This window comes from Nyctibius grandis, chromosome 5, assembly GCF_013368605.1.
Source record: "Nyctibius grandis isolate bNycGra1 chromosome 5, bNycGra1.pri, whole genome shotgun sequence".
Taxonomy (NCBI): Eukaryota; Metazoa; Chordata; class Aves; order Nyctibiiformes; family Nyctibiidae; genus Nyctibius; species Nyctibius grandis.
In genome coordinates this window covers 58,736,236-58,760,213 of record NC_090662.1, presented here as the reverse complement: position 1 = coordinate 58,760,213, position 23,978 = coordinate 58,736,236, and the positions used below count along the sequence as shown (strand labels likewise).

Here is a 23,978-nt window from a genome sequence, read left to right as displayed (position 1 = left end):
CTTCCCTTTTTACAGGAAAAGGAACTCTTTCCTCGCATTGCACCTAGTATCACACCTCACTCCAGCCAATAAAGTCGGGGGGGAGGGGTCGGCTTCACCCTGCAATATCAGCCAGAGCGGTTTCGGTTTCATCCCACTCCCACCCGGTGACTCCTCTGTAGCTCCCTGAGCTGCAGGCCACTGCACTGCCATCAGCCATGGCCAGCAAGTCAGTCTTCGTCGTTGCTATAGATTTTGGCACGTCCTACAGTGGGTACTGTTTTTCCCTTGCTTCAGGCACAGACCAAATCCGCCAAGTGTACTGGGGAACAGAGCACGGGCTCAAGACCCCAAAGACGCCCACGTGCATCTTGTTCAACCAGAACCTGGAGTTCAGGAAATTTGGCTACGATGCTGTGATGAAGTACAAGAGCCTGCCCTCCAGCGAAGCTGACAACTGGTACTTCTTCCAGAACTTCAAGATGAAGCTGTACAACACGGTAGGTGGAATGGTTACTGCTGATGGGAGTCAGAGCTATTCATTTATTTGAGGGATGGGGGTTAGAGAAATTGGTGAAGAGGGTGGGGTAAATCTGGCTGATGAGGATGAATGAATGCAAATCAAAGGGAATTTCGATGAACTGAAGAATAAACTATTTATTTTCTTAATTAGCCAAAGGCTTCACAGGCCCTTCCTTTATGACACTGTCCATTGTCTAAAGACAAAAAAAAAACCTGACTGCACACCTCAGTGAAGCCAAATACTTGTTTTTAACAAAAAGCTGCCCAGCTCCAGAGCTTGGCAGAGAAACTAGCCTCCCTCTGGGGCTCCGTGCTTCAGTCCTTGAGAGGGAAAAAGTGAAGTTTCCTGTAATTTGAATGAGGTGGGCAACCTGAGGATCACCATGAGAGCTCCTCCCATGTTATATACCTCCCTCTAGTTTCTCTCTTCCTCCCCTGAAAAGGTATGCTGAAGACAATTTAAGGGTGGCTAGCTGTCCTTCAAGCATGTAGTGGCTATCATTTCTCTCTGAAGGTTCTGTGCTAGTTCAGAATTGTTCACAGCTTTTTCTGGGTTTGCTTGTTCTGCCAAACATTAGGCTACCTTAGCGCCTCTTTGTCTGTGCTGCTGGGTCCCACAGGGCCTCCCAAAGCATGGAATAACCCAGAGCACAGGGCCAGCTCCAGATAAAGTCTTGTGTCTGCTCTTTGGCATCCCCCAGTGCTAAGCAATGAGTGCTGAACTGGATGCGTTGGAGGGTGGGAGGCCTCTGTGAAGACTTACCTCCCCAGGAAAGCTGGGAATGATGTGGCCTGCCACAGTGTCACCTGTAGCGTGGTGGGTTCTCACTCACTTTCGGAGAGAGCTGGAGAGAGGTTTTAGTTCAATCCCATTTCTCTGCACCCAAGTAACAAATGGTTAAGGGAAATTTCATTATAAAATCAGAGAACGGTTGAGGTTGGAAGGGACCTCTGGAGGTTATCTGCTCCAACCCCCCTGCTCAAGCAGGACTACATAGACCTGGTTGCTCAGGACTATTGTCCGGCCAGCTTTTGAATATCTCCAAGGATGAAGATTCCACAACCTCTCTGGGCAACCATTAGAAGGGCTCAGTGACAAGAAAGGGTAACACCAGTTCCCAGACATGTAACTGATTATTTCTGAATCTCCATAGAACCAATTTTCCTTTCAGTGATTTTTCCTTTCAGCTAAGTCTCTTCTAAGTAACTGCACTTTCTGAAACTAACTGCATGTTTTGCAGACAGTGTCTGCTTCTAGGACTGATAACGCTCAAAGTTTATAGTTATCACTGAGGCACCGGTAGGGATGTTATGCAGAAAGGCTCTTGCTGTACTTATTCTTGGAGAAACCAAGGTCACTGCTAAATTCCTCACTGCTTACGAGCGAAGAGCCGCAGGAGGGTCGCACCTCCAGGGAGGAGCGGACAGGAGAGGTGACCCAAAATTGACCAGCGAGGTATTCCATCCCAAACATGTCATTCTCAGTATAAAGTGGGGGGATCATGAGGGTCTCACTCCTTCTCGTCCCCCTTCTGCTATGGCCGGTGTCTGAAGAAGACTCTCTCTGTTTTTCTCCTGCCCCCGATTCCAATCCATGCATTTCTGAACCCAGTTCCCATCCGTTTCTGGGCCCAGCCTGGGCCTTCCCGGAGCCTGCCCTGCAGTGCCAGTGGTGATGTGACCATCATCAGGGGAACTTAGTCTTGGTTTTGTATATATTTCTATATATTTAGTTATTTCCATTCTTATTATTATACACTTTTTCATTATTATAGTTCATTAAAACTGTTTTAATTTTCCAACCCATAAGTCTCTCTCTCCCTTTTCTCTTTTCCTTCCCCTTTTGGTGGGGGGAGGAGGGTTAATAGAGAGTGTGTGCCACCGGTTTAATAGCCGGCCCAGCTTTAAACTGTGACAAGTCTCTATACATACACCTGGGAAATGTATGGTGGTATCACATAGAAAGTACAATTCTCCTTACTGGCCATTCAGGAGGATCTACAGGGTCTTTACAAAATTTGGCCTAGGAGAAGCAACTGACATTGACCACATTGGTATTTTGCCTATTGAATCACAGATGTTGTGGATAAGCGATTTGGTAGCTGGCCTGTGTCAATTAGGCTGCAGTTAGCCATGATACTGAAGCCATTGCTGCGAGTTTACTCAGATTTGGAGACAGGACTTCCTTCTGTGTCGTATGTTGTGCGGTGCTCAGTGTGAAGGGGACAGGTCTTGTACTGAGACTGCAATGTGTGACCCTGAGACTTTTTTTGTAGAAAGTCACATCTGGCATGGAGCTGAAAGCCAGCAATGGAAAGACGCTTCCTGCCCTGACAGTCTTTTCTGAAAGCCTGCGCTACCTGAAGGAACATGCCCTGAACACCATCCAAGAGGCCTCTTTCCAAACTGTCTGTGACCAGGAGGAGATCACCTGGGTCATTACCGTCCCAGCCATATGGAGCCCTGCGGCCAGGCAGTTCATGCGGCTGGCGGCAAAAGAGGTAAAAGCAGGGGTTATCCCACTTCCTCAAATTATCTTCAGAGATTTCTTTATCCATCAAGGCAGAGGAACTCCTCAACATTTAAACAATCTGTATTTCAAATTTCAGTCTACCAGGGAGAGAAATCTCCCACGTTGGGGGCGGTGGGGGAGAGGATGTCCAAACCATCAATGACAAACGCTCTGCCCTTTCACCCCACCACCATGTAGAAATGAGCCCCATAGAGATCAGCACTGCAAGAACCACCACCCCTGCATGGTCTCCTGGGGTGAGAACAGCCTCCCTGGCAGGTGGCGTTCATACAGCGATAACCTCGCCACCTTTCCTTGAACTGACACTCCTCTCTTGACATTTTAGGCAGGAATCATCTCTAACATGATTTCTGAGAAGCTGATTATTGCCCTGGAGCCAGAGGCTGCATCGCTCTGGTGCAAACAGCTTCCACAGAAAGGGTTTATGGCAGACAGCAGTGACAAGAAGAAGTTTGAAGACTCCCCTGGGATCCAGTATATTGTTGTTGACTGTGGAGGTAAAATTTTCCCTGTTTAACAGGTACCGTCTTTGCTGGGCACGGAGCGTGGCTGTTTTGCAGTGTCTGACACGGAGGGCCCCAAAGAACTGCAGTGCAGTCCCAGAGCTTGGACTCCACTGCTATGCTTGTCATGGGGTTTTTATTTTTATTTCTAACTTAATGAGATCCATGGGCAGGCAGAAACATGGGAGGAAGAGACAGATCAGTCTGCACCGTGTCCCAGCGTCAGCCACTGACATGAACCTACATGCTGTTGTATAGCCTGAGCTCACAGCCTCCTCTGTAGAATCAAGTGTGGTGCCCAGTGAACTGATGAAAGAGATTAGCCAGCAGGCCCTGCAGAGTAAATCATTAAGAATGTTTGATGGAGCACTTAGTAATTTCTCCAGTTTCCTGTGGGAGTTTTTTCAGTGTAATGTGAATTTCCAGCCAAGACCAGTCTGGTGATTGTGAACAAATACTGAAAAGGCATCAAGAGGACCACAAGTTTCTGAGAGTATCACCACTGCTGCTCATCTTAACTCAGAGCTTGTACATCAAAACACAGGAGTCAGCTATCTATGTGAGGAGGCCAGTCTCCTTTTGTGATAAGTAAGGAGATCGTCTTGTGGCAGGGAGCAAGTCAGAGCTTCCAGCTCTCATCAGCAATTACTGTAGGAGCCTTGAGAGATCAGGCTTGTAAACAGAAGTGCATGAATTTAGGAAATCTAAGGGTGTGCAGGCAATAGTGAGGGAGTGAGGATGAGAAAAGAAAGCGGCAGCAAAGTGCACTTGTGAACCAGGAGTTCAGAAGGTAACATTATGTTCAGTGGAAAGGACGGACCGTATGTACTTTAAAGAAAACCAGCTAACTTCATTTGTGTTTGTGTGTGTGTGTGTGTGTGTAGGTGGCACAATAGACATCACGGTACACGAGATCCAAGAAAACCATTACCTGAAGGAGTTACACAAGGCAGCTGGAGGTGGCTGGGGAGGCAACAGAGTGGATGAAAACTTCATGGATTTCCTCAAGGAAATATTCGATGATGGTGTATGGGATGAATATGTAAAGAGCCACCCTACCGAATTACAACATATGATGTACAGCTTCGGTCTACAGAAATGCTCTGTTAGCAGGGAGGCGGTTTACATACATTGCTACTACAACTTGACCAGAGTGGCAGAGAGCAGGAAGGACATCTCCCACTTCTTCAAAAAAGCAAAAGGAGCTGTGTGGTGTGATGGGATGATCATGATTACATATGAGAAAATGAAGAGCTTTTTTGACTACAGTATCAAAAATATCATTTGTGCTTTGAGGGAAATTCTTGCCAAGCGTGAGATGGCCAAGGTCCAGTACATTTTGCTTGTGGGAGGCTTTGCGTCTAGCATCATCTTGAGAGATGCGATCAGTCAGGTCTTTAGCAAGAAGTATCACATCCTTTGTCCAGTAGAGGCCCAAGCAGCCATTGCCAAAGGGGCTGTTTTATTTGGAGTCAATCCACACATAGTTGCCTCAAGAGTCAGTGCTCGGACATATGGCATAGCAGTAAGTAGTGAATTTGATGCTGCTATCCATGACTTAAGTAAACGAAGGGTCTCAAAAGCTGATGGCTATGTTTATTGCACAGACCTCTTCAATAAATTGGTGGGAATTGAGGAGTCAGTGAATATAAATGAAATTGCCCACTATAATTTCCATCCAACAGAACCAGATCAGACCAGTGCATGCTTTTCCTTCTATTGTACAGAAAAGCAGGATGCTCAGTATGTAGATGAGGAAGGGATGGAACAGCTTGGCTCCTGCTCAGTGCCAATGACAGACACAACACTGGGCAGGCAACGCCAGCTGAAGATGGATATTAAATTTGGGCTCACTGAATTTAAAGCCACATGTACTGACGTTACTTCCAAACAAAGTCGGTCAGTTATAATAGATTTTTTAGCTGTGTAAATGCTTGGTACATCAAGCAGCAGAGGACAATGCTCAAGGGAGAGCTTATAGCTGTAGTGGGAGGCAATAACCACTACAATAGAGAAGGCAAATGGACCATAAAGTCCATCATCCAGCCTTCTGCTTGTACAGGTAAACAATTCGCTAGTCTGATTCTCTGGTTCCTTCCATTCCTCACCAATCCACCCTTTCAGTACAACATCTCTCTTTCTGTTGTATCTGACAGCAAGTTTACCTGCTGCTGTACCTGTTGCCCTTCTAGCTTAGCCTCATGGCATCTCTGAACACAATAGTCCATACCACCAATATAATAATCTGTACTCTGCCTATGTTCGATACAAAGCTTCTGGACTGGTGTCTGACTTCCACATATATCAGCCCGTAATTATTTCTTTCAGCCTGAAGTCTTCTTTCAGCTACATCCTCTCTTCCTTTGATATCAGGTCCCTTTATCTGGAGTCCATGTTTAACTCTACCAGGGGTGACATTCAATGGATTTGATTTTTCTTCAGAACATCCCTTATATATCTTGTGTGTAATTAAAGCCTTCTTGTCCCAATCAAGATACTCTGTGAAGCAGTAACTCAATGTAGTCTGGGGGCTTGTATCCAAAACCTGTGGGAGTGTTGTTTCCGTTAACCCGCTGAGTAGTTTGATCTCATTAACTGGGCAGATATGAATGCCAGACTGTAACACTACAGATACGAATAGTGCTTATGCCACTACCTGAGCCCCTTCGTCCAGCTGTGGGTACTCTCTACATCTCTGACTTGGGCTTGATATTTTCCATGTCCACAAAAGCTCATTTCTTTGCGTCCTGCCTGCGGCACCTGTGCACAGGTTCAGCACAGCATGGCCTGTGTGAGCCCAAATTTGTCCAAGAAAAGGATGTGATCCTGCAGTGTACTGGGCCTGGCTGGGGTGGACTTAACTTTCTTCATAGCAGCCTTATGCTGCTGTGTGATTTGTGATCAAAACATCAAAACGCTGTTGAGTGATAGCACCCCAATGTTTTAGCAGTAGCTGAACAGTGCTTGCACAGCGGCAAGGCCATCTCTGTTTCCCACCCTGCCCCTGCAGCAAGGAGGCTGGCAGAGGGAGCAAGGGGCTGGGAGAGGACACAGCCAGCACAACTGACCCCAACTGACCCAGGGGACATTCCATACCCTGTAACCTCACACTCAGCAATAAAACTGGGGTAGTTCTCCAAAGCAGCTATTGCTTGGAGACTGGCTGGGCATTGCTCTGGTGGTGGGATGTGGTGTCTACATTTGCATCACTTGGGTTTTTTTGGGCTTTTTTTTTTTGTGTGTGTGTATGTTTCCCCCACACACACTTCACTAAGGGTGTAGAGTTTCCCTGCTGAGCACTAGCCTGTCCCAATGCAAATACTTGGCTGTCTGGATACACTGCATAAAAACTTTATTAGCTGTAATGACTGTGTTAGAATCACTGCTAGCCATGTACTTAATGCAATCAATCCTTAAAGCAGCATTCAGGGAATTAATCTGTATATATACTATGCCCTATGATGTATAAAGGCTGAACTATTTTGAATACATTGCCTTTGCTTTCACATTTAAAATCTTATGCATGCAATAAAAGTATTCACAACAGAAACTTGTGTGCATTTCTGTCGAGTCAGATGGTACTTCTCTGTAAACTATGTGAGGGCCATTCTGGGTGACTAGGTCCCAAGAGGCTGAGTACTTTTGCTTTTTTCTTACCCTTTGGACTTGGTACTTTCAACAGTGCAAAGTGCAACACAGCTCCACCCAAGCCCGCTACTGCTTTCTGACGGGGAGAGAGAAGTGTGGTCCGGCAGCATCTGGGAAAGCTGCATGCATCTGCCCCAGGTCTTTCCCATCCATGTGCTATGTGGGCTTTGGCATTCAGGCATTGACACCAACAAGTCGTGATTGCAGCTCCTAATTTTGCTTGTTTTGATGAGCTGATGATGTTGATAACCTCAGATACTGAGCATGGAGCAGATGCAGGTGCCTGTCATCCGTGTAAAAGCAGCACTGAGTGTCAGCATCTCAAGCGAAGCATCCGAGGAACCTGGCAATACCTGCTGTTGGGGGCTCTAACCTCAGTCTGACAGTACAGAGGGGTGTTGGGAAAATAAGAGTTATAGCTGCCAAGCCCTTTCCAGCCATCCTCTACAACAGGCGTGTCTGCTGAGCTGGATATTAACCCCTGTTGCATAATAAATAGGGTGGATTATTTAGATTAAACATGAAACTTAACTAACAGATCATGAACTTTCAAGAAGAAAACATGAGCAGCTTTGCAGTGCCTGTGACTGGGGCGTCAACAAGATCCGAAGGCAGCGATCGCTGCCGGATCCTAAATGGCTGGGCGGGTAGCAGATGCCGCCCGTTTCTGTCGATGGAGCTTGCTGGCTGCCTCCTGCCTAAAGCACATGGTTTCTCGGAAGCCAAAAGGAACCAAACCCCACTTCACAGAACTGCCACCGTTTCCTGACACTGCAGTGGGAGTCACATGCTCTGCTTCCCTGGCTGGGGACAGAGCCAGGAAAAGCTTGGCCGCTGCACGTAGACCAAAATACCACGGCTGTGCTCCCTGCTCGTGATTTCCCAGCTCGGGATTTCCCAGCTCCCTCTGCCCCTGGCCTGACCCTGCCTGCTGAGGAGCATCCTGTCCATGGCTGAGGCTGTCTCTGCTGGTGCTGCCCAGCACGCCTGTTGTTAGAAAATATTTCTCCCCATTGTCCTGGTTTGGCCTAAAATAGACCAATTTCCTTTCAGAGATTTTTACTTTCAGAGATTTTTCCTTTCAGCTAAGTCTCTTCTAAGTAACTGCACTTTCTGAAACTAACTGCATGTTTTGCAGACAGTGTCTGCTTCCAGGACTAATAACGCTCAAAGTTTATAGTTATCACTGAGGCACCGGTAGGGATGTTATGCAGAAAGGCTCTTGCTGTACTTATTCTTGGAGAAACCAAGGTCACTGCTAAATTCCTCACTGCTTATGAGTGAAGAGCCAAAGGGGGGGTCGCACCTCCAGGGAGGAGCGGACAGGAGAGGTGACCCAAAATTGACCAACAAGGTGTTGCATCCCAAACATGTCATTCTCAGTATAAAGTGGGGGGATCACGAGGGTCTCGCCCCCTTCTGCTATGGCCGGTGTCTGAAGAGGACTCTCTCTGTTTTCCTGCTGTCCCAGATCCTGATCCGTGCATCCTTGAATCCAGTTCCCGTCCATTGCTGGGTCCAGCCTGCGCCTTCCTGGAGCCTGCCCTGCAGTTCCGGTGGGGACGTGACCGACATTGGGGGAGCTTGATCTTGGTTTTGTGTATATTTGTATATATTTGTATATATTTAATTATTTCCATTCTTATTATTATACTCTTTATTATTATTATAGTTTATTAAAACTGTTTTAACTTTCCAACCTGTAAGTCTCTCTTTTCTCTTTTCCTTCCCCTTCTTGGTGGGGAGGAGGGATAACAGAGAGCGTCTGCCACTGGTTTAATAGCTGGCCCAGCTTTAAACTGTGACAGTATTTTTTTGGCCCACGACAGGATGTCTGACAGTATATCAAGTGAATGAGCACCTTCGTACTGCAATGTCCCAGATGAAGTTGGGAAGAGTAGAGAAGTCTCCTAGGGAAGGTGAGGTTTGCTTGTGAACTGCTGCAAACAGAAACCAAAGGGGAGGGAAATGAAGGGTGAACAAGGGAGATGAAGTGGAAAAGACTAAGAAAGCTGAGAGGGAAAACTCATCCTTGAGCAAACTGCATTACTACCACAGCTCAGGCCAGAGAGCAAGGCTCACCACCACGCTCCAGCTTCTCCCACCAAGAAGTGTCCACAGCAAGTCAGGGTGCACCAGGATCTGCAAGAAGAACATGACACCTACAGAGAGGAGGAAAAGTGGCAAGCTAGTAATCGTACACATTCATATCCCAAAGAAAAAAACAGCTCTACCTCCATGCTCTGGACCTGCTGGAGCCCCTTTCCCTTTGGCTAAAGTTGGTGTCACTCTTTCTTCAGGAGCTTGCTGTCTCCCAGGCCACCCACGACAAGCACCTGATGCGTGTTCTGCTCTAGGCCAAAGACTTGGTGCTTTCCCCACTGAGCTCCTCCCAGGCGGTTTTGGCTCTCAAGGCCTGGGAACTGCCAATTCTTGTGGTGTCGACCTTGCTCCTTCCTCTGTGTCCCTGTGCTGGAGGCTGGGTTCGGCCAACCGGCACTTTCCTGGTTTGTGTTTGCCTTCAAAGAGGCAGTGGTCCCAGCAGCACAGTGTGCCCTCCCCAGGCTCTCCTGAAATCTGGGACATTTTTCCAAGGATTTTGGGGTGTGAAAGCAGAAGGCTGTGCAGCTTTCTATCAGACGACTCTTTGTTTGCTGTGGTGAAAAGGGAGAGGGAGGGAAGTGGGTTAATTTTGGTGAAGTCATTTGAGACATCCCTTGGCAGCAGTGGGACACAACCCCACCAAGACCGATTGGTCTCTGTGACATTGCAGCCACCACTTTCCTTCTCCCTCGGGGTATCAGGCTGGTTTTGCTCGCTGTGCCACACATTTCCCCCTTGCAGCTGTTCATTCCCTCCTCTAAACCATCCCAAGCAATATGAGGTTTTATCTGCGCTCGGAGACCAGCAGCAGCAGCAGGTCCTCAAGCCCTTAGCCCTTATTTCGTGTGTGCGCCTGGACTTAACCAGAACATTCCTGTGACGGGTTAAACCCAGGTGCCACATGGATAATCCAAAATTTTTTTTGCCTCCTGTTCCCAGTGACCATGATGATAACGGGTCCATATGCATCATCTGCAGGTCCGCACTGGACTGGTTGGAGACTCCTTCCTAAAGGGATCTGAGGGCCCAATATGCAGAGCTGACCCCCATCACAGGGAGGTCTGCAGCCTGCCTGGAGCCCGAATCAGGGATATCACCAGGAAACTCCCCAACCTGGTGAAGGCCACAGACTACTACCCCCTGCTGATCTTCCAGACAGGTGGGGAAGAAGCTGCATCCCGTAGTCTGAGGGGGATGAAGAAAGACTACAAGGCCCTAGGACAGTTGGTGAAAGAGTCTGGGGCACAAGTTGTTTTCTCCTCCCTCCTTCCATTTTCAGGTGATGACGTGGGATGGAATAGTAAGATTCTCTCTATTAATGCCTGGCTACGAGACTGGTGCTACAGGCAGGGCTTTGGGTTCTTTGATAATGGCTGGTTTTATAAGACACCAGGCGTGACCGTAATACATGGGAAAGGTTTATGTCGTAGGGGCAAAAGGGTTCTGGGACAGGAATTAGCAGGGCTCATTCGGAGAGCTTTAAACTAGATTCGAAGGGGGATGGGGTGGTAGCTGGGCTTGCACCACTGGGGCAACGCTCTAGTGTTGAGGTAGACCAGGAGGCCTCCCATCCCCCTGGGGTGAAATCGGTGTGCTCAGCTCACTCCCTGAAATGCCTGTACACCAATGCACGCAGCATGGGGAATAAACAGGAGGAGGTGGAAATCCGTGTTCGGTCGGGGGGCTATGATTTAGTGGCAATTACAGAGACTTGATGGGACGCCTCGCATGACTGGAATGTGGTCATGGATGGCTATGTCCTGTTCAGGAAAGACAGGCCGCTAAGGAGAGGTGGTGGAGTTGCTCTTTATGTGAGTGAGCAGCTAGAATGTATTGAGTTCTGTCCAGGGGCGGATCAGGAGCGAGTTGAGAGTTTGTGGGTGTGAATTAAGGGGCAGGCTGGCAGGGGTGATACTGTTGTGGGTGTCTATTACAGGCCACTGGATCAGGATGAGGAGGGTGATGAGGCCTTCTACAGGCAGCTGAGAGCAGTCTCACAATTACAGGGCCTGGTTGTTGTGGGGGATTTCAACTACCCTGATATTTGCTGGGAGGCCTACTCAGCCAGCCATCCTCAGTCCAGGAGGTTCCTCCAGTGCATTGATGATAACTTTCTGATGCCAATGGTGGATGAGCCAACTAGGAGAGGAGCGCTGCTGGATCTTATCCTCACTAACAAGGAGGGTCTGGTTGAAGAGGTGAAGGTTGAGGGCAGCCTTGGTTGTAGTGCCCATGAGATGGTAGAGTTCAGGATCTCATGTGGCAGGAACAGAATAGCTAGCAGAATCACAACCCTGGACTTCAGGAGGGCCAACTTTGGCCTTTTCAAGCAATTGCTAGGGGAAATCCCATGGGACAGGGTACTAGAAGGTAAGGGGGCCCAAGATAGTTGGTTAGCATTCAAGGACTGCTTCTTCCGAGCTCAAGATCAGAGCATCCCAGCAGGCAGGAAGTCAAGGAAGGGTACCAGGAGACCTGCATGGTTAAACAGGGAACTGCTGGGCAAACTCAAGTGGAAGAAGAGGGTGTACAGATCATGGAAGGTGGGGCTGGCCACTTGGGAGGAATATAAGTCTGTTGTCAGAGGATGTAGGGAGGCAACTAGGAAAGCTAAGGCCTCCTTGGAATTAAACCTTGCAAGAGAGGTCAAGGACAACAGAAAGGGCTTCTTCAAATACATTGCAGGTAAAGCCAACACTAGAGGCAATGTAGGCCCACTGATGAATGAGGTGGGGGCCCTGGAGACAGAGGATACAAAGAAGGCGGAGTTACTGAATGCCTTCTTTGCCTCTGTCTATACTGCTGGAGGCTGTCCTGAGGAGCCCCGGACCCCTGAGGCCTCAGAAGAAGTCAGGATAGAGGAGGAATCTGTCTTGGTAGATGAGGGCTGGGTCAGGGACCAATTAAGCAATCTGGACGTCCATAAATCCATGGGCCCTGATGGGATGCACCCGCGGGTGCTGAGGGAGCTGGCGGAGGTCATTGCTAGGCCACTCTCCATCATCTTTGCTAAGTCGTGGGCATCGGGAGAGGTGCCTAAGGACTGGAGGAAAGCGAATGTCACTCCAGTCTTCAAAAAGGGCAAGAAGGAGGACCCGGGTAACTATAGACCGGTCAGCCTCACCTCCATCCCCGGAAAGGTGATGGAACAACTTGTCCTTGGTGCTGTCTCTAGGCACATCAAGGACAGGGGGATCATTAGGGGCACTCAGCATGGCTTCACCAAGGGGAAGTCATGCTTAACCAACTTGATAGCCTTTTATGAGGACGTAACCCGGTGGATAGATGATGGTAAAGCTGTGGATGTGGTCTATCTAGATTTCAGTAAGGTGTTTGACATGGTCTCCCACAGCATCCTCGCAGCTAAACTGAGGAAGTGTGGTCTGGATGATCGGGTAGTGAGGTGGATTGTGAACTGGCTGAAGGAAAGAAGCCAGAGAGTGGTGGTCAATGGGACAGAGTCCAGTTGGAGGCCTGTGTCTAGCGGAGTCCCTCAAGGGTCGGTACTGGGACCAGTACTATTCAATATATTCATTAATGACTTGGATGAGGGAATAGAGTGCACTGTCAGCAAGTTCGCTGATGACACAAAACTGGGAGGTGTGGCTGACACACCGGAAGGCTGCGCAGCCATTCAGAGAGACCTGGACAGGCTGGAGAGTTGGGCGGGGAGAAATTTAATGAAATATAACAAGGGCAAGTGTAGAGTCCTGCATCTGGGCAAGAACAACCCCATGTACCAGTACAAGTTGGGGGCAGAGCTGTTGGAGAGCAGCGTAGGGGAAAAGGGACCTGGGGGTCCTAGTGGACAACAGGATGACCATGAGCCAGCAGTGTGCCCTTGTGGCCAAGAAGGCCAATGGCATCCTGGGGTGTATTAGAAGGGGTGTGGTTAGCAGGTCAAGAGAGGTTCTCCTCCCCCTCTACTCTGCCCTGGTGAGGCCGCATCTGGAATATTGTGTCCAGTTCTGGGCCCCTCAGTTCAAGAAGGACAGGGAACTGCTAGAGAGAGTCCAGCGCAGAGCCACGAAGATGATTAAGGGGGTGGAACATCTCCCTTATGAGGAGAGGCTGAGGGAGCTGGGTCTCTTTAGCTTAGAGAAGAGGAGACTGCGGGGTGACCTCATTAATGTTTTTCAATATGTAAAGGGCAAGTGTCATGAGGATGGAGCCAGGCTCTTCTCAGTGACATCCCTTGACAGGACAAGGGGCAATGGGTGCAAGTTGGAACACAGGAGGTTCCACATAAATATGAGGAAAAACTTCTTTACGGTGAGGGTGACCGAACACTGGAACAGGCTGCCCAGAGAGGTTGTGGAGTCTCCTTCTCTGGAGGACATTCAAAACCCGCCTGGACGCGTTCCTGTGTGATATGGTCTAGGCAATCCTGCTCCGGCAGGGGGATTGGACTAGATGATCTTTCGAGGTCCCTTCCAATCCCTAACATTCTGTGATTCTGTGATTCTGTGATTCTGTGATTCTCCTGCCCCTTGTCGTCTGTTAAAGAAAATTGGCAGAGTCCGGGTCTCTACTTTTGCTGGTTTTATTAAACAACTCAGAGTTGGACCACCGCCGCAGTGAATGGTACCTGACTCAAATTCACTATTGGTTTATATAGAAACTAATAATCAATTACATCATAAACTTTTCATAAGCTTCTGTTAAAATTATACTCTCTATTTCAATTCTTCTTTTCTTCAATTGTTAGATGTCCACAAAAGTCCATTGTCAGGAGTCCACAAAAGTCCATTCTTTTCCATTGCTTAGCTGATCTTTATGTTCTGGTTCCGCTCCAACTCCGGTCGACACCTTGTCCTTAATGTTCTTGATGTGATCAGCGTCCCGTCTTGATCCGGGTTGACCAGAGTCTGGTTTCCACTGCCAGCGTGTCCTAAGTATTAACCTAAAATAGCTAAAGTCTATTTAGAACTTTATTTCTATTAATGTTTATTTCTAAGTATCCTATATTTCTTTTAAGGTAAAGAAAAGGTTAACCATACATCCCTGTCCTGGTTTAGCCTAAACCAGGCCAATTTTCCTTTCAGTGATTTTTACTTTCAGCTAAGTCTCTTCTAAGTAACTGCACTTTCTGAAACTAACTGCATGTTTTGCAGACAGTGTCTGCTTCCAGGACTGATAACGCTCGAAGTTTGTAGTTATCACTGAGGCACCGGTAGGGATGTTATGCAGAAAGGCTCTTGCTGTACTTATTCTTGGAGAAACCAAGGTCACTGCTAAATTCCTCACTGCTTACGAGTGAAGAGCCAAAGGGGGGTCGCACCTCCAGGGAGGAGCGGACAGGGCAGGTGACCCAAAATTCACCAACGAAGGTATTCCATCCCATACACGTCATTCTCGGTATAAAGCGGGGGGATCACGAGGGTCTCGGCCCCTTCTTCTGCCCCCTTCCCTTGCTGCTTCGGCTGTGTTTGTGTGTTTCTGCTGCTTCGGGCTGCTTCTGCGGCTTGAGCTTTTGGCCAGTGTCCAAAGAGGACTCTGTCCGTTTTCCTGCTGCCCCCGATCCCAATCTGTGCATCCCTGAATCCAGTTCTTGACCGTCGCTGGGCCCAGCCTGGGCCTTCCCAGAGCCTGCCCTGCAGTGCTGGTGGTGACGTGGCCGACATCGGGGAAGCTCGATCTTGGTTTTGTATATATTTGTATATATTTGATTATTCCAATATTATTATTATACTTTTTTTTTTTTTCATTATTATAGTTTATTAAAACTGTTTTAACTTTCCAACCCATAAGTCTCTCTCCCTTTTCCCTTTCCCTTTCCCTTCGGGTGGGGGGGAGGGTTAACAGAGAGCATCTGCCTCAGGTTTAATAGCCAGCCCAGCTTTAAACCGTGACAATCCCCTTTACTAAAATCATCAGAAGGTAATACTTCTAGGCCTACTCCTGCTTAGCTACTCATTAAGCTTTGATTGATGATTTGTTCAGTCATAGGTCATGATTACACAAGGAGCTTTGAGAACAATATTCATGGATTGTGAAAGCCCACCTGTGTTTATTCAGATAGACTTATATTAATTATTCTATTCTTCATTCTATTTCACCCCTATTGATCCCTGTCTCCCTAACTCATAAGAACTTTTACATTAATTATATGAAAATTTCTATAACACGTCTCTTCCTCCCTCCCAGGCAGGTAGGGCTTAGGGATAGGACAGATGTCCTGCAAATACCTGTGCTCCTGGCCTGGCTGTCCTGCACTGTTTATTTCCTGCATTAAAATCAGGTGGCTTTCCAGGGCACTGTGGCCACAGATGCTGTGCCCATGCTGCCATCACCATCCCAGCAATGCTCTCGTGTTGGGCTGGTGATGCATCCCACCTGCCCAGTACCGAAGCTGGGAGCAGCTGTGGGGTTAGTCCCTGCTAAACCAGAGGGCTGTGGGGAAAGCAGTGACCATGGCATGAAAACAGGACTGGAGAGAGTCGCTGGAGCTGGGAATGGGATCTTGGGACTGAAAAACCAAAAAGTGCTGGGAAGAAGGGATGGCAGGGCACCACGGTGCCCACAGCACAGCAGCACTCTTGGGAGCAAACCAGGAAAATTAGTGCACGGGCAAGGATTGCCCTCAGGAAAGAGAAGCCAAGCACTGGCCTTGGCAGGGGTGACAGGGGAGGAGAGCTGATCTTTTTCTTCACCACTGAAAACTCCCTTTTTTCCCTTCTCTTCTCAGACAGCGAGATCTTTGCTTTGGCACGTGATGCCACGGCGAGAGTGCTAGTCCTCCCTCCTCATGTGGTTGTTTTTTTTCCTGATTAAAAATGATTAGGCAGCCCTAAAGCCTGCAGAAATGTGACCGAGGGGAATGCAGACAAAGAGTCCATTCAAGATCTCTTGATCTCTTAAATCCCTGGGGCAGTATTTAGAGACCCCTGAGGACAGAACTGGAGCAGAAACAAGCTGCCAGGACCTCCCTGTCCCTCTCCCTCATGCTGCACCCTTCATTGCCAACATTTCCTCTGCCATATAGTTCTCTGAAGCAGAGGTGCAAAGTGCCCACGGTGCCTGGGAGAAGATATATGTGGATGCCAAGGACAACGGGACAACGGTGCTGGTCAGGCAAGGGAAGACCCCATCACGCTGCTACCCCAGAGGGTTGAAGGAGGAATGTCAAGAAGGATGGAGTTACCACCTAGGAGTATGTCTTCATGTTTTTCATACAGCCCTTGCTGGGAACATTTTGATTTGCTGTGGTTTATCCCACCTCAGGGAGGAAATGGGGAAGAGGAGAGATCCACACAAAGAAAAGTAAAAGGAAAGGGGGAAGGGGGTAGGAAAGGAAGAAGAGAGAAGAACAATTTCTTCACCCATTTAAGGTAAAGAAAAGAAAGTATGGCATGAAAGAGAATGGGAACAAAACATGGGCCCTATTTCCCTCTTCTCCTTTACCTCTAAACTCCTTTAATGACTTTTTTTTTAACTTCCATGTCCTCAATACTTCTCTTCTGATTCTCCTTCAGCCTTTCCAGTCCAGAGCCCATCTCTTTCATTGTGTTGCACCTTTCCTGTGGGCTTTCCTCTCTTAGTTTTCACTATCTTTTCCTCTCTCCTTCCAGAAAACAGAAGTTTCTTCTATTCACCTTTCACATATCCCTCTCTCAGTGGGGACTTACATCACCTTCATACGTACTGATCAGTCCAAATACTATTTCTGGTTTTCATACCTTTACTACTCCCTCTGGCTTTCTTGTATATCATATCTTGTGCCTGGATCAGCCTCAAAAAGTGTTATGCACTGCTCTTTCCTTCTGCAGTCTACACAACCTGAGGACAGTTCAGGTCAGAAATGCAGCTATAATATGCTAGTAGCATCCAGTGGCTTGGCTCCCCAGGGTAATTTACACTAGAAGGTTTTGCCTTACTGTCCTACAGCCCCAGCCCTGCCTTTAGAGTAGTTCTGGGCTCCCTAGTACAAGAGAGATATGGACATACTGGAAAGAGTACAACAAAGGGCCATGAAGTTGATGAAGGGACAGAAGCAACTCTTATGAGGACAGGCTGTGAGAGCTGTGACTGTTCAGCCAGGAGAACAGAAGGCTCAGGGGGATCTTATCAGTGTATATAAGTACCTGAAGGGAGGGTACAAAGAAGACAGAGCCAGACTCTTCTCAGTGGTGCCCAGTGACAGGACTAGAGGCAGTGGGCACAAACTGAAACACAGGAGGTTCCCTCTGAACATCAGGAGACACTTTTTCACTATGAGGGTGACTGAGCACTGCCCAGAGAAGTTGTAGAGTCTCCATCCACGAAGATATTCAAAAGCCATCTGGACATGGTCCTGGACAACTGGCTTGACCAGAGGGGTTGGGCCAGATGAGCTCCAGAGGTCCTTTCATGCCCAAACGTTCTGTGACTCTGTGAAATGCAATCTGGAATTTGCTATTGCTATTTCAGGTGGATAACTGGCTTACCCATTGGAGTAAACTGCTTTTTTAAGAGCTTGACCAAGATGACTGTAATTGATGTATTACAAAAGGCAATTCCTTTGCGAGTGGCATTGAATTGTATTACTTTCGAATAAACGAAACGAGCAATACCCAGTACTCAAACAACAACCCATCACAGGCAGTAAGAAAGCTTTGGGATAGGCTCTAGGAAGAGGTTAATTAACAAAACCAATAGTAGGGTTTCTCCATGAAAACTCCCACTGAGAGCACAGTGGACATATCTGCTGTCCAGAACATCTTTGGGAATACTGCGCTGTCACACTCACCCCATGTGAATGTGCTCCCACTTCTCTGTGGATTTTATCTCCACCTAACACTGAGTCAGCACTGAGGAAACGTCTGCTTTAGAAGCAGTGGAAAAAATTCAGGATAGGAGTGAGCAAAGGGAAGTGCCCTGGGGAGAGGCGAGGGAGGGGACAGGCTGCCGTGGGTACAGGGGCTGTGCATAGATTAGAAGGGCAAAGGAGAACCAGGAAATGCAGGGGAAAGAGGCGTCTCTTCTAATAAAGAGAAGGAAAAAGGGCAATAAATGCATAAGAAAAGGCCTGGAACGTGAAGCCATATCTGCATCGATGCCTCGTTCCACAAATTAGGATGTCTCATTTCTCAACAGGATGTTTACTGAGCACTCAGACACCAAGTCCTACTTCACACACTTCAAAGGCATGGACTCTGTGGAAGAGGTGAAACAGTTAGATCAGGTCAGGGGCCATGGCAAGAGGCTTTTCACCACCATCAATGGCATGGTGCAACACGTGGACAACTCCGAGGCTTTTCTTGGGTTAGTGAACCCACTTGGCAAGAAACGTGCCACCCAGCTGAAGATTGACCCCAAAATCTTTTGGGTGAGCCAGCAGCCTTACTCCCAGGGGGTGTAATTGCAATGGGAGGATGTCTTCCCCTTTGAGGGGTAGAACTGAGGAAAACAGGCTTTGCATATATGAATATATATATTCTTCAGAGAGTGGAGATGGAGGAAAGTGAGATGGTTGATGGTGGAAGACAGCAGGAATGAGAGATCTGGCATCTGTTGGAAAGAAGGATATGCAGCAGATGCGATGCAGGCAGGTCTGCTCAGGAGGGAGCTGCAGAGCTGCCCACAAATTGTAGTGGTTTTCTCAGTGCAACAGGATTCCCATGCTTGTCATTTAATAACAAGACACAGAAAAGCAGCTTAGCACTGGACTTCAGACCTTGATGTCTATTTTTCTCTACTAACAGCAACTGAGTTTTTCTAGGACAACTAAACCAGCTGTTATTGAGCAACAATGGCAACAGCATTGCCATCACTAAACAAACACAGATAATAAATACAGGATCGAATGACTTGCCCAAGTCCACTTAAGGTCACTAGCAGAGGGCATTTATAAATATTTTGTCTGCCTTACACAGCACAAAATGCAAAAAGAAGCACCTTCTGGCAAAGATCACTCAGGCACCAGGAACGTGGTTTCCAAAGCAGTGGGCCAAATTTTCAGTAAGTGGGAGAATAAGTGAGGATTTCTGCCAGAAGAGATCCTGAGAAGACTTTTTCAGGATAGAGATGCACACAAAATAATAAATGCTGCACAGAAAAGGAGTTGATGTTTCAAAGTATACCACCTACCTATCAACTGTAAAGACGAACAAACCCTTATTGCTACAGAGCACTAGATAGCTAATGAGCAGGGAAGATTAGGAAGAAACTTACCCTCCAAGCCATGTATTTCATAGGTGTCCAACACAGGGCTCCTCGTGGCCTGTAAACATTTGGGACAGTCCCCTGCCAGGAGAAGGCTTGCAGTAGATGGACCAAGTAAACCGGTCCTGTACAGCCATCTTTAATTGATGGGTGCAGTCAACATTAACTAGATACAGGATAGTTAAAAAAACAGCAGCATTGTCTGCATTTTTTGGTGAATTCTATAATGCACCTGATTTTCCATGGCCTATTACAAGCTCTGCATGCTATATGTTGCTGAATTGTTCTTGCATCCCTTTCCACTCTCCAAGAATCCCAACTGAAAATATACATTTTGTTCTTATGGAGGAAAGTTCACACTGGTTGTTTCTTCCCTTCTCCTTCTTTAGATTATCTGTGACATTATCTTGCAACTGATGGAGGAGAAATTTGGCGGAGACTGCAAAGCTTACTTTGAGAAGGTAACCAATGAAATCTGTGCTCACCTGAACGATGTCTACAAAGACGTGGGTTGGTGAGGATGCGTAACCCCCAGGCTCTTCAAACATCTTGCCAACACTGATTTGCTGCCTTTGGGCCTCCAACCACAGTTGGAAGAGTGAGAAAGTAAAAAAAAAAAAGCAAGAAAAAGGCTCATATAATATAGATATCAATGTCAATAATTTCCTTAGCAAACTGAGTTTCTGCAGCTAAATAAGACCCGCAGATACATCAAAGCCAACCAACAAATCCTGATGTGCTTTGCAGCTGTGGTGTTCCAAGTGGCTTCCTCTGGCAACCATCCTTGAAGACTACATTTTAAGATAATGACTTTAAGCTTGCTATTCCTGAGACTTGCTCCTTCCATCAGCACTAGCCCAGAGAGACACCAGCAGCTCTTTATCTCAGCTACCGCCTCTCCATCCTCATGAATGATGAGCAGGAGACCATTTTGAAGCATCTCCAGGGACTTTGTAAAGATCATTATTTAAGAGGCACAGGTGTTGTTTTGTGTTTGAACTGAAACAACAGGGGGAGTGGCGTAGGAGAAAGACTAACGTCTGAGAAAGACACAGGGAAACTCCAGTCCTGCATGAGTCAGCGGAGTTACCCAACTTTGGGAGAGGTTTTTGAAGCAGCTTTCAGCACAAGGGACGGCAACACTGAATGTGGTCATCACTGGGTCCCCTGGGCAGGGATGAACATGTCCGGTGCGTGGATTTCACGGTGCTGTTCCCAGCAAATTGCTCTGGCCATGTACCCGCAGAGGGCAATAGTACCAAGCTCGCTATCTCCTGTGCCATTCAAAATGCATCCAGCTGAGGGAGGTTGCTGCCTCGCCGAGTGGGTGGCACGGTGGGCTCGGCTCAGCATGGGATTTCTACGGCACTGCCCTCATCCTGCCCTGTCGCATGGCCTGAACCTCCCTTCAGCAGTAACTGAGTCCTGAACTATTTAACTGGTTTTCCTTGTATTCCTTAGATGTGGTGAAATAATCAGATAATACCTGCAAATAACCACATGCCATTTTGCTTCTGTGTAACGTGATGAACACAGAGAAAGCAGATGCGTCCTCTCATTTGCAGCATGGAAAAGTCACTCATGATGCTGTGGGAAATTGCCAGGCTTGCTGCATTGAAATACAGAGTGACTGTACAGAGTCAGCACAGAGTCGCTGCAAGAATGTGAGCTAAGCAATGTGCTTATCTTGCACTGGCTCAACCAAGGGCAGGAGATTAGCAACTTGCTTATCTGGCCAAAGAATCATAGAATTATAGAATTGTTTTGGTTGGAAAGGACCTTTAAGATCATCGAGTCTAACTGTTAACATAACACTGCCAAGTCCACCATTAAACCATGTCCCTAAGCACCACATCTACACGTCTTTTAAATACCTCCAGGGATGGTGACTCCACCACTTCTCTGGGCAGCCTGTTCCAATGCTTGCCAAACCTTTCAGTGAAGAAATTTTTCCTGATATCCAATCTAACCCCCCCGGCACAACTTGAGGCCGTTTCCTCTCATCAGTTCTTACCTGGGAGAAGAGACTGACACCCACCTCACTACAGCCTCCTTTGAGGCAGTTGTAGAGAGCGACAAAGTCTCCCTTCAGCCTCCTTTTCTCCAGACTAAACAACCCCAGCTCCTCATAAGACTTGTGCTCTAGACCCTTCACTAGCTTTTTTGCCCTTCTTTGGACTCGCTCCAGCACCTCAGTGCCCTTCTTGTAGCGAGGGGCACAAAACTGAACACAGTGTTCGAGGAGCAGCTCACCAGTGCCGAGTACAGGGGGATGATCCCTGCCCTAGTCCTGCTGGCCACACTATTTTTGATAGAACAGGACAGATGTAGAGATTTGTGGTTGAACACTGGGATAAGACACAGCAATTGTAACAACTGAGTGATGTCTGGGGTGAGGCAAAGGTCTCACAGCCCGATGTTGTTTCAGGGAAGCTGGAGAAGCAATCGCACCTCTGTAGCAAACATTGGCCTCACCCCGCACCAACAATCGACAGCACAACAAGCCTTGTTAGAAGCCTATCAGCACACGACACATGACCCAGTCCCACCTTGTCAAGAGTATCGATCTGGTCCCCTGCAAACACCTCGCTGAGAGGAGCCACTCCATTAGCTGCTGGGCAGATCAACGGGTCTGACCCACTCTCCTTTCCCCGCTAGCAGGGACGCCTCTTTCGGTAAGAAATTGCATCTCCGCTATTTTGCGGATGATACCCGGGTGAATTGGTAACATAAATTAATTATTGCCTAGCCTTAGGATATTTAGCGCTAACGCAGCGAGTGTATTTATCAACGGCAATTCCGAACTTGTGATATCTGTCACTTTAATAAATCATTTTTTCAGCTCTGCAAAGCTGTTTCAGTGAAAGTCCTTGAGAGGGCTCTGACGGGCAAACGTCGATTATCTATTTCCAACTTCACGAAACTGTTGCAGTTAAAAGTCCTTGTAAGTGGCTCTGTCAGTCAAACATCGAATCCATACTCAACGCGACAGATGTGCAGCAGTGGTAGCTGGTTACAGTGCACGGTTACTGGTAGTACTGGGGTGTTTAGTGAAACCAGCTCAAGCTCCCACCCAAGGGTAACCTATCACACTTGCAGTAATCAGGTTCCTCGGGTGGTGGAAAGGGAAGCTTTCATTGAAAAGCGATTTTGTAAACAGCTAAAAATGCAGAATTCTCCTTCCATCAATGCATAGTTTTCCTCACCCTTCCCATTTGTTTGGCAAAGGATGCTGAAATCCCAAAGTCCAGAAGAACAGACTCTTGCTGGATAAGGAGGATGGGGCAGGCTGCTTTATTTGATTCAGTATTTTGTTCAGCTCGGGGAGAAGGGGAAGCATATTGCACAGCATTGTCAAGTATTGTAAGAAAATAACAAGACTTGTGAAAAATATAGTCTCAAATCTCTTTGAGGGAGTACAAGTAGTTATAACACTCTGAAAAGCTTAAAATAATATCCCCTTTTTATTTACTCGCTTTAATACACGTTAAGAGCACTATTTGCCATGACAACGGTTAGCTGTAACGACGTGCTCGTCATTGCCATAGACACCCTGGGCTGACAACGCTGGCCGATGGTTTAAGGCTCTTGTGTTCCCTGCTCCTGTGATGGCGAAAGCGTAGCAAAAGTAAAGTGTGTGAAACAAACCAAATCCAGGCATAAGTAAAGAGGGAGTTATTTTTTAAATCCATTTACAAAGGGGGGGCTCATTAAATTTTAAAAAATTTGTATGATGTGAGTGGTTTAAGAGTACGTGGCCTTTATTTTTTTGTTTATCTGAGATTTCAAAGGACGGCAGGAAGCTTTCCCAACAGAGCGTAGATCAGACGGCATCTTGAGATTGAGGATACCTGAGCTGAATTCCCAGTTTTCCAGTAGCCTCACTGCACAATCCTGTCTGACTTTCCTTGGACCTCACTGTGCCTCTGCAAAACAGCACCATTCACTTACTTGGGAGGCAAACCAAACATGCTCATTACTTACTGAACCAGTAAATATGTGGTGCTATACATACTGTATGCATTCTTAGGGATAACTTTGATCCTGTGAAGAGAAATCTAAGGAAAACATCACACCTAAAGGTAGCAGGAAGAGATTTCCCATGGAGCACCACCGGTGAGTGGGGTCAAAGCCCTCACACCAAGCTTCACGGTTTTCTTACAGCCTGTGGGACATCAGGAAGGTCTGGGTGAGACGACAGATCTGTGAGGTAGCATGGGTAGTATGACAAGTGCCTGTGACAGGTTAAATCAGCTAAGTGCCGTGGAGTCGTCTTTGTGTCTGACCTAAACCAGAACAGTGCAAACACATGGAAAATACTAAGAAAGGGGAAGAGGAGTGAGAGGGAGCTCATGGAGGAAGTTTATCCCCTCAGCTAGTAAAATCAAAGTGCTTTGCCAGTCATGTTGCTGGAGAACAAAAGCATCCCTACAAGCAAAACTTGACCTTGTAGAGACAACCGAACACTTTCCTGATTCAAAATATTACCTAAACACTGTAAAAACACATATGTACTTAAATTCAGTTCATCAACTTTCTTGAGCGAA

At 47.3% G+C, this 23,978-nt stretch overlaps 2 protein-coding genes across 3 annotated transcripts; both read left to right on the top strand.

Moving 5' to 3' along the window:
• Nucleotides 1–156: 156 nt before the first annotated feature.
• Nucleotides 157–5,471, top strand: LOC137664162 (heat shock 70 kDa protein 12B-like). 2 transcript variants are annotated; one of them, XM_068401942.1, is made up of 4 exons: nt 157–479; nt 2,778–3,002; nt 3,360–3,531; nt 4,422–5,471. In XM_068401942.1, the coding sequence occupies exons 1-4, from the start codon at nt 198–200 to the stop codon at nt 5,465–5,467; spliced, it is 1,725 nt and encodes a 574-aa protein (XP_068258043.1). In that variant the 5' UTR covers nt 157–197; the 3' UTR covers nt 5,468–5,471. The 2 variants fall into 2 exon arrangements, with proteins under 2 accessions (XP_068258043.1, XP_068258044.1); XM_068401943.1 differs by having other exon boundaries at nt 3,360–3,554; nt 4,422–4,450.
• A 1,978-nt stretch (nt 5,472–7,449) lies between these two features.
• Nucleotides 7,450–19,949, top strand: LOC137664021 (cytoglobin-1-like). Its single transcript, XM_068401745.1, has 4 exons — nt 7,450–7,479; nt 16,274–16,362; nt 18,364–18,595; nt 19,821–19,949. The coding sequence occupies exons 1-4, from the start codon at nt 7,450–7,452 to the stop codon at nt 19,947–19,949; spliced, it is 480 nt and encodes a 159-aa protein (XP_068257846.1).
• The last annotated feature ends 4,029 nt before the right edge of the window (nt 19,950–23,978 follow it).

Excerpts from the sequence above, each read along its gene's own strand:
- LOC137664021 (XM_068401745.1), top strand. The coding sequence starts at position 7,450 with ATGGAGCAGATGCAGGTGCCTGTCATCCGT. Across the intron at positions 7,480-16,273 it reads TGCAGGTGCCTGTCATCCGT|TTCTCTGAAGCAGAGGTGCA; the intron begins GTAAAAGCAGCA and ends TCTGCCATATAG. Across the intron at positions 16,363-18,363 it reads GGGACAACGGTGCTGGTCAG|GATGTTTACTGAGCACTCAG; the intron begins GCAAGGGAAGAC and ends ATTTCTCAACAG.
- LOC137664162 (XM_068401942.1), top strand. The coding sequence starts at position 198 with ATGGCCAGCAAGTCAGTCTTCGTCGTTGCTATAGATTTTGGCACGTCC. Across the intron at positions 480-2,777 it reads AGATGAAGCTGTACAACACG|AAAGTCACATCTGGCATGGA; the intron begins GTAGGTGGAATG and ends CTTTTTTTGTAG. Across the intron at positions 3,003-3,359 it reads TGCGGCTGGCGGCAAAAGAG|GCAGGAATCATCTCTAACAT; the intron begins GTAAAAGCAGGG and ends TTGACATTTTAG.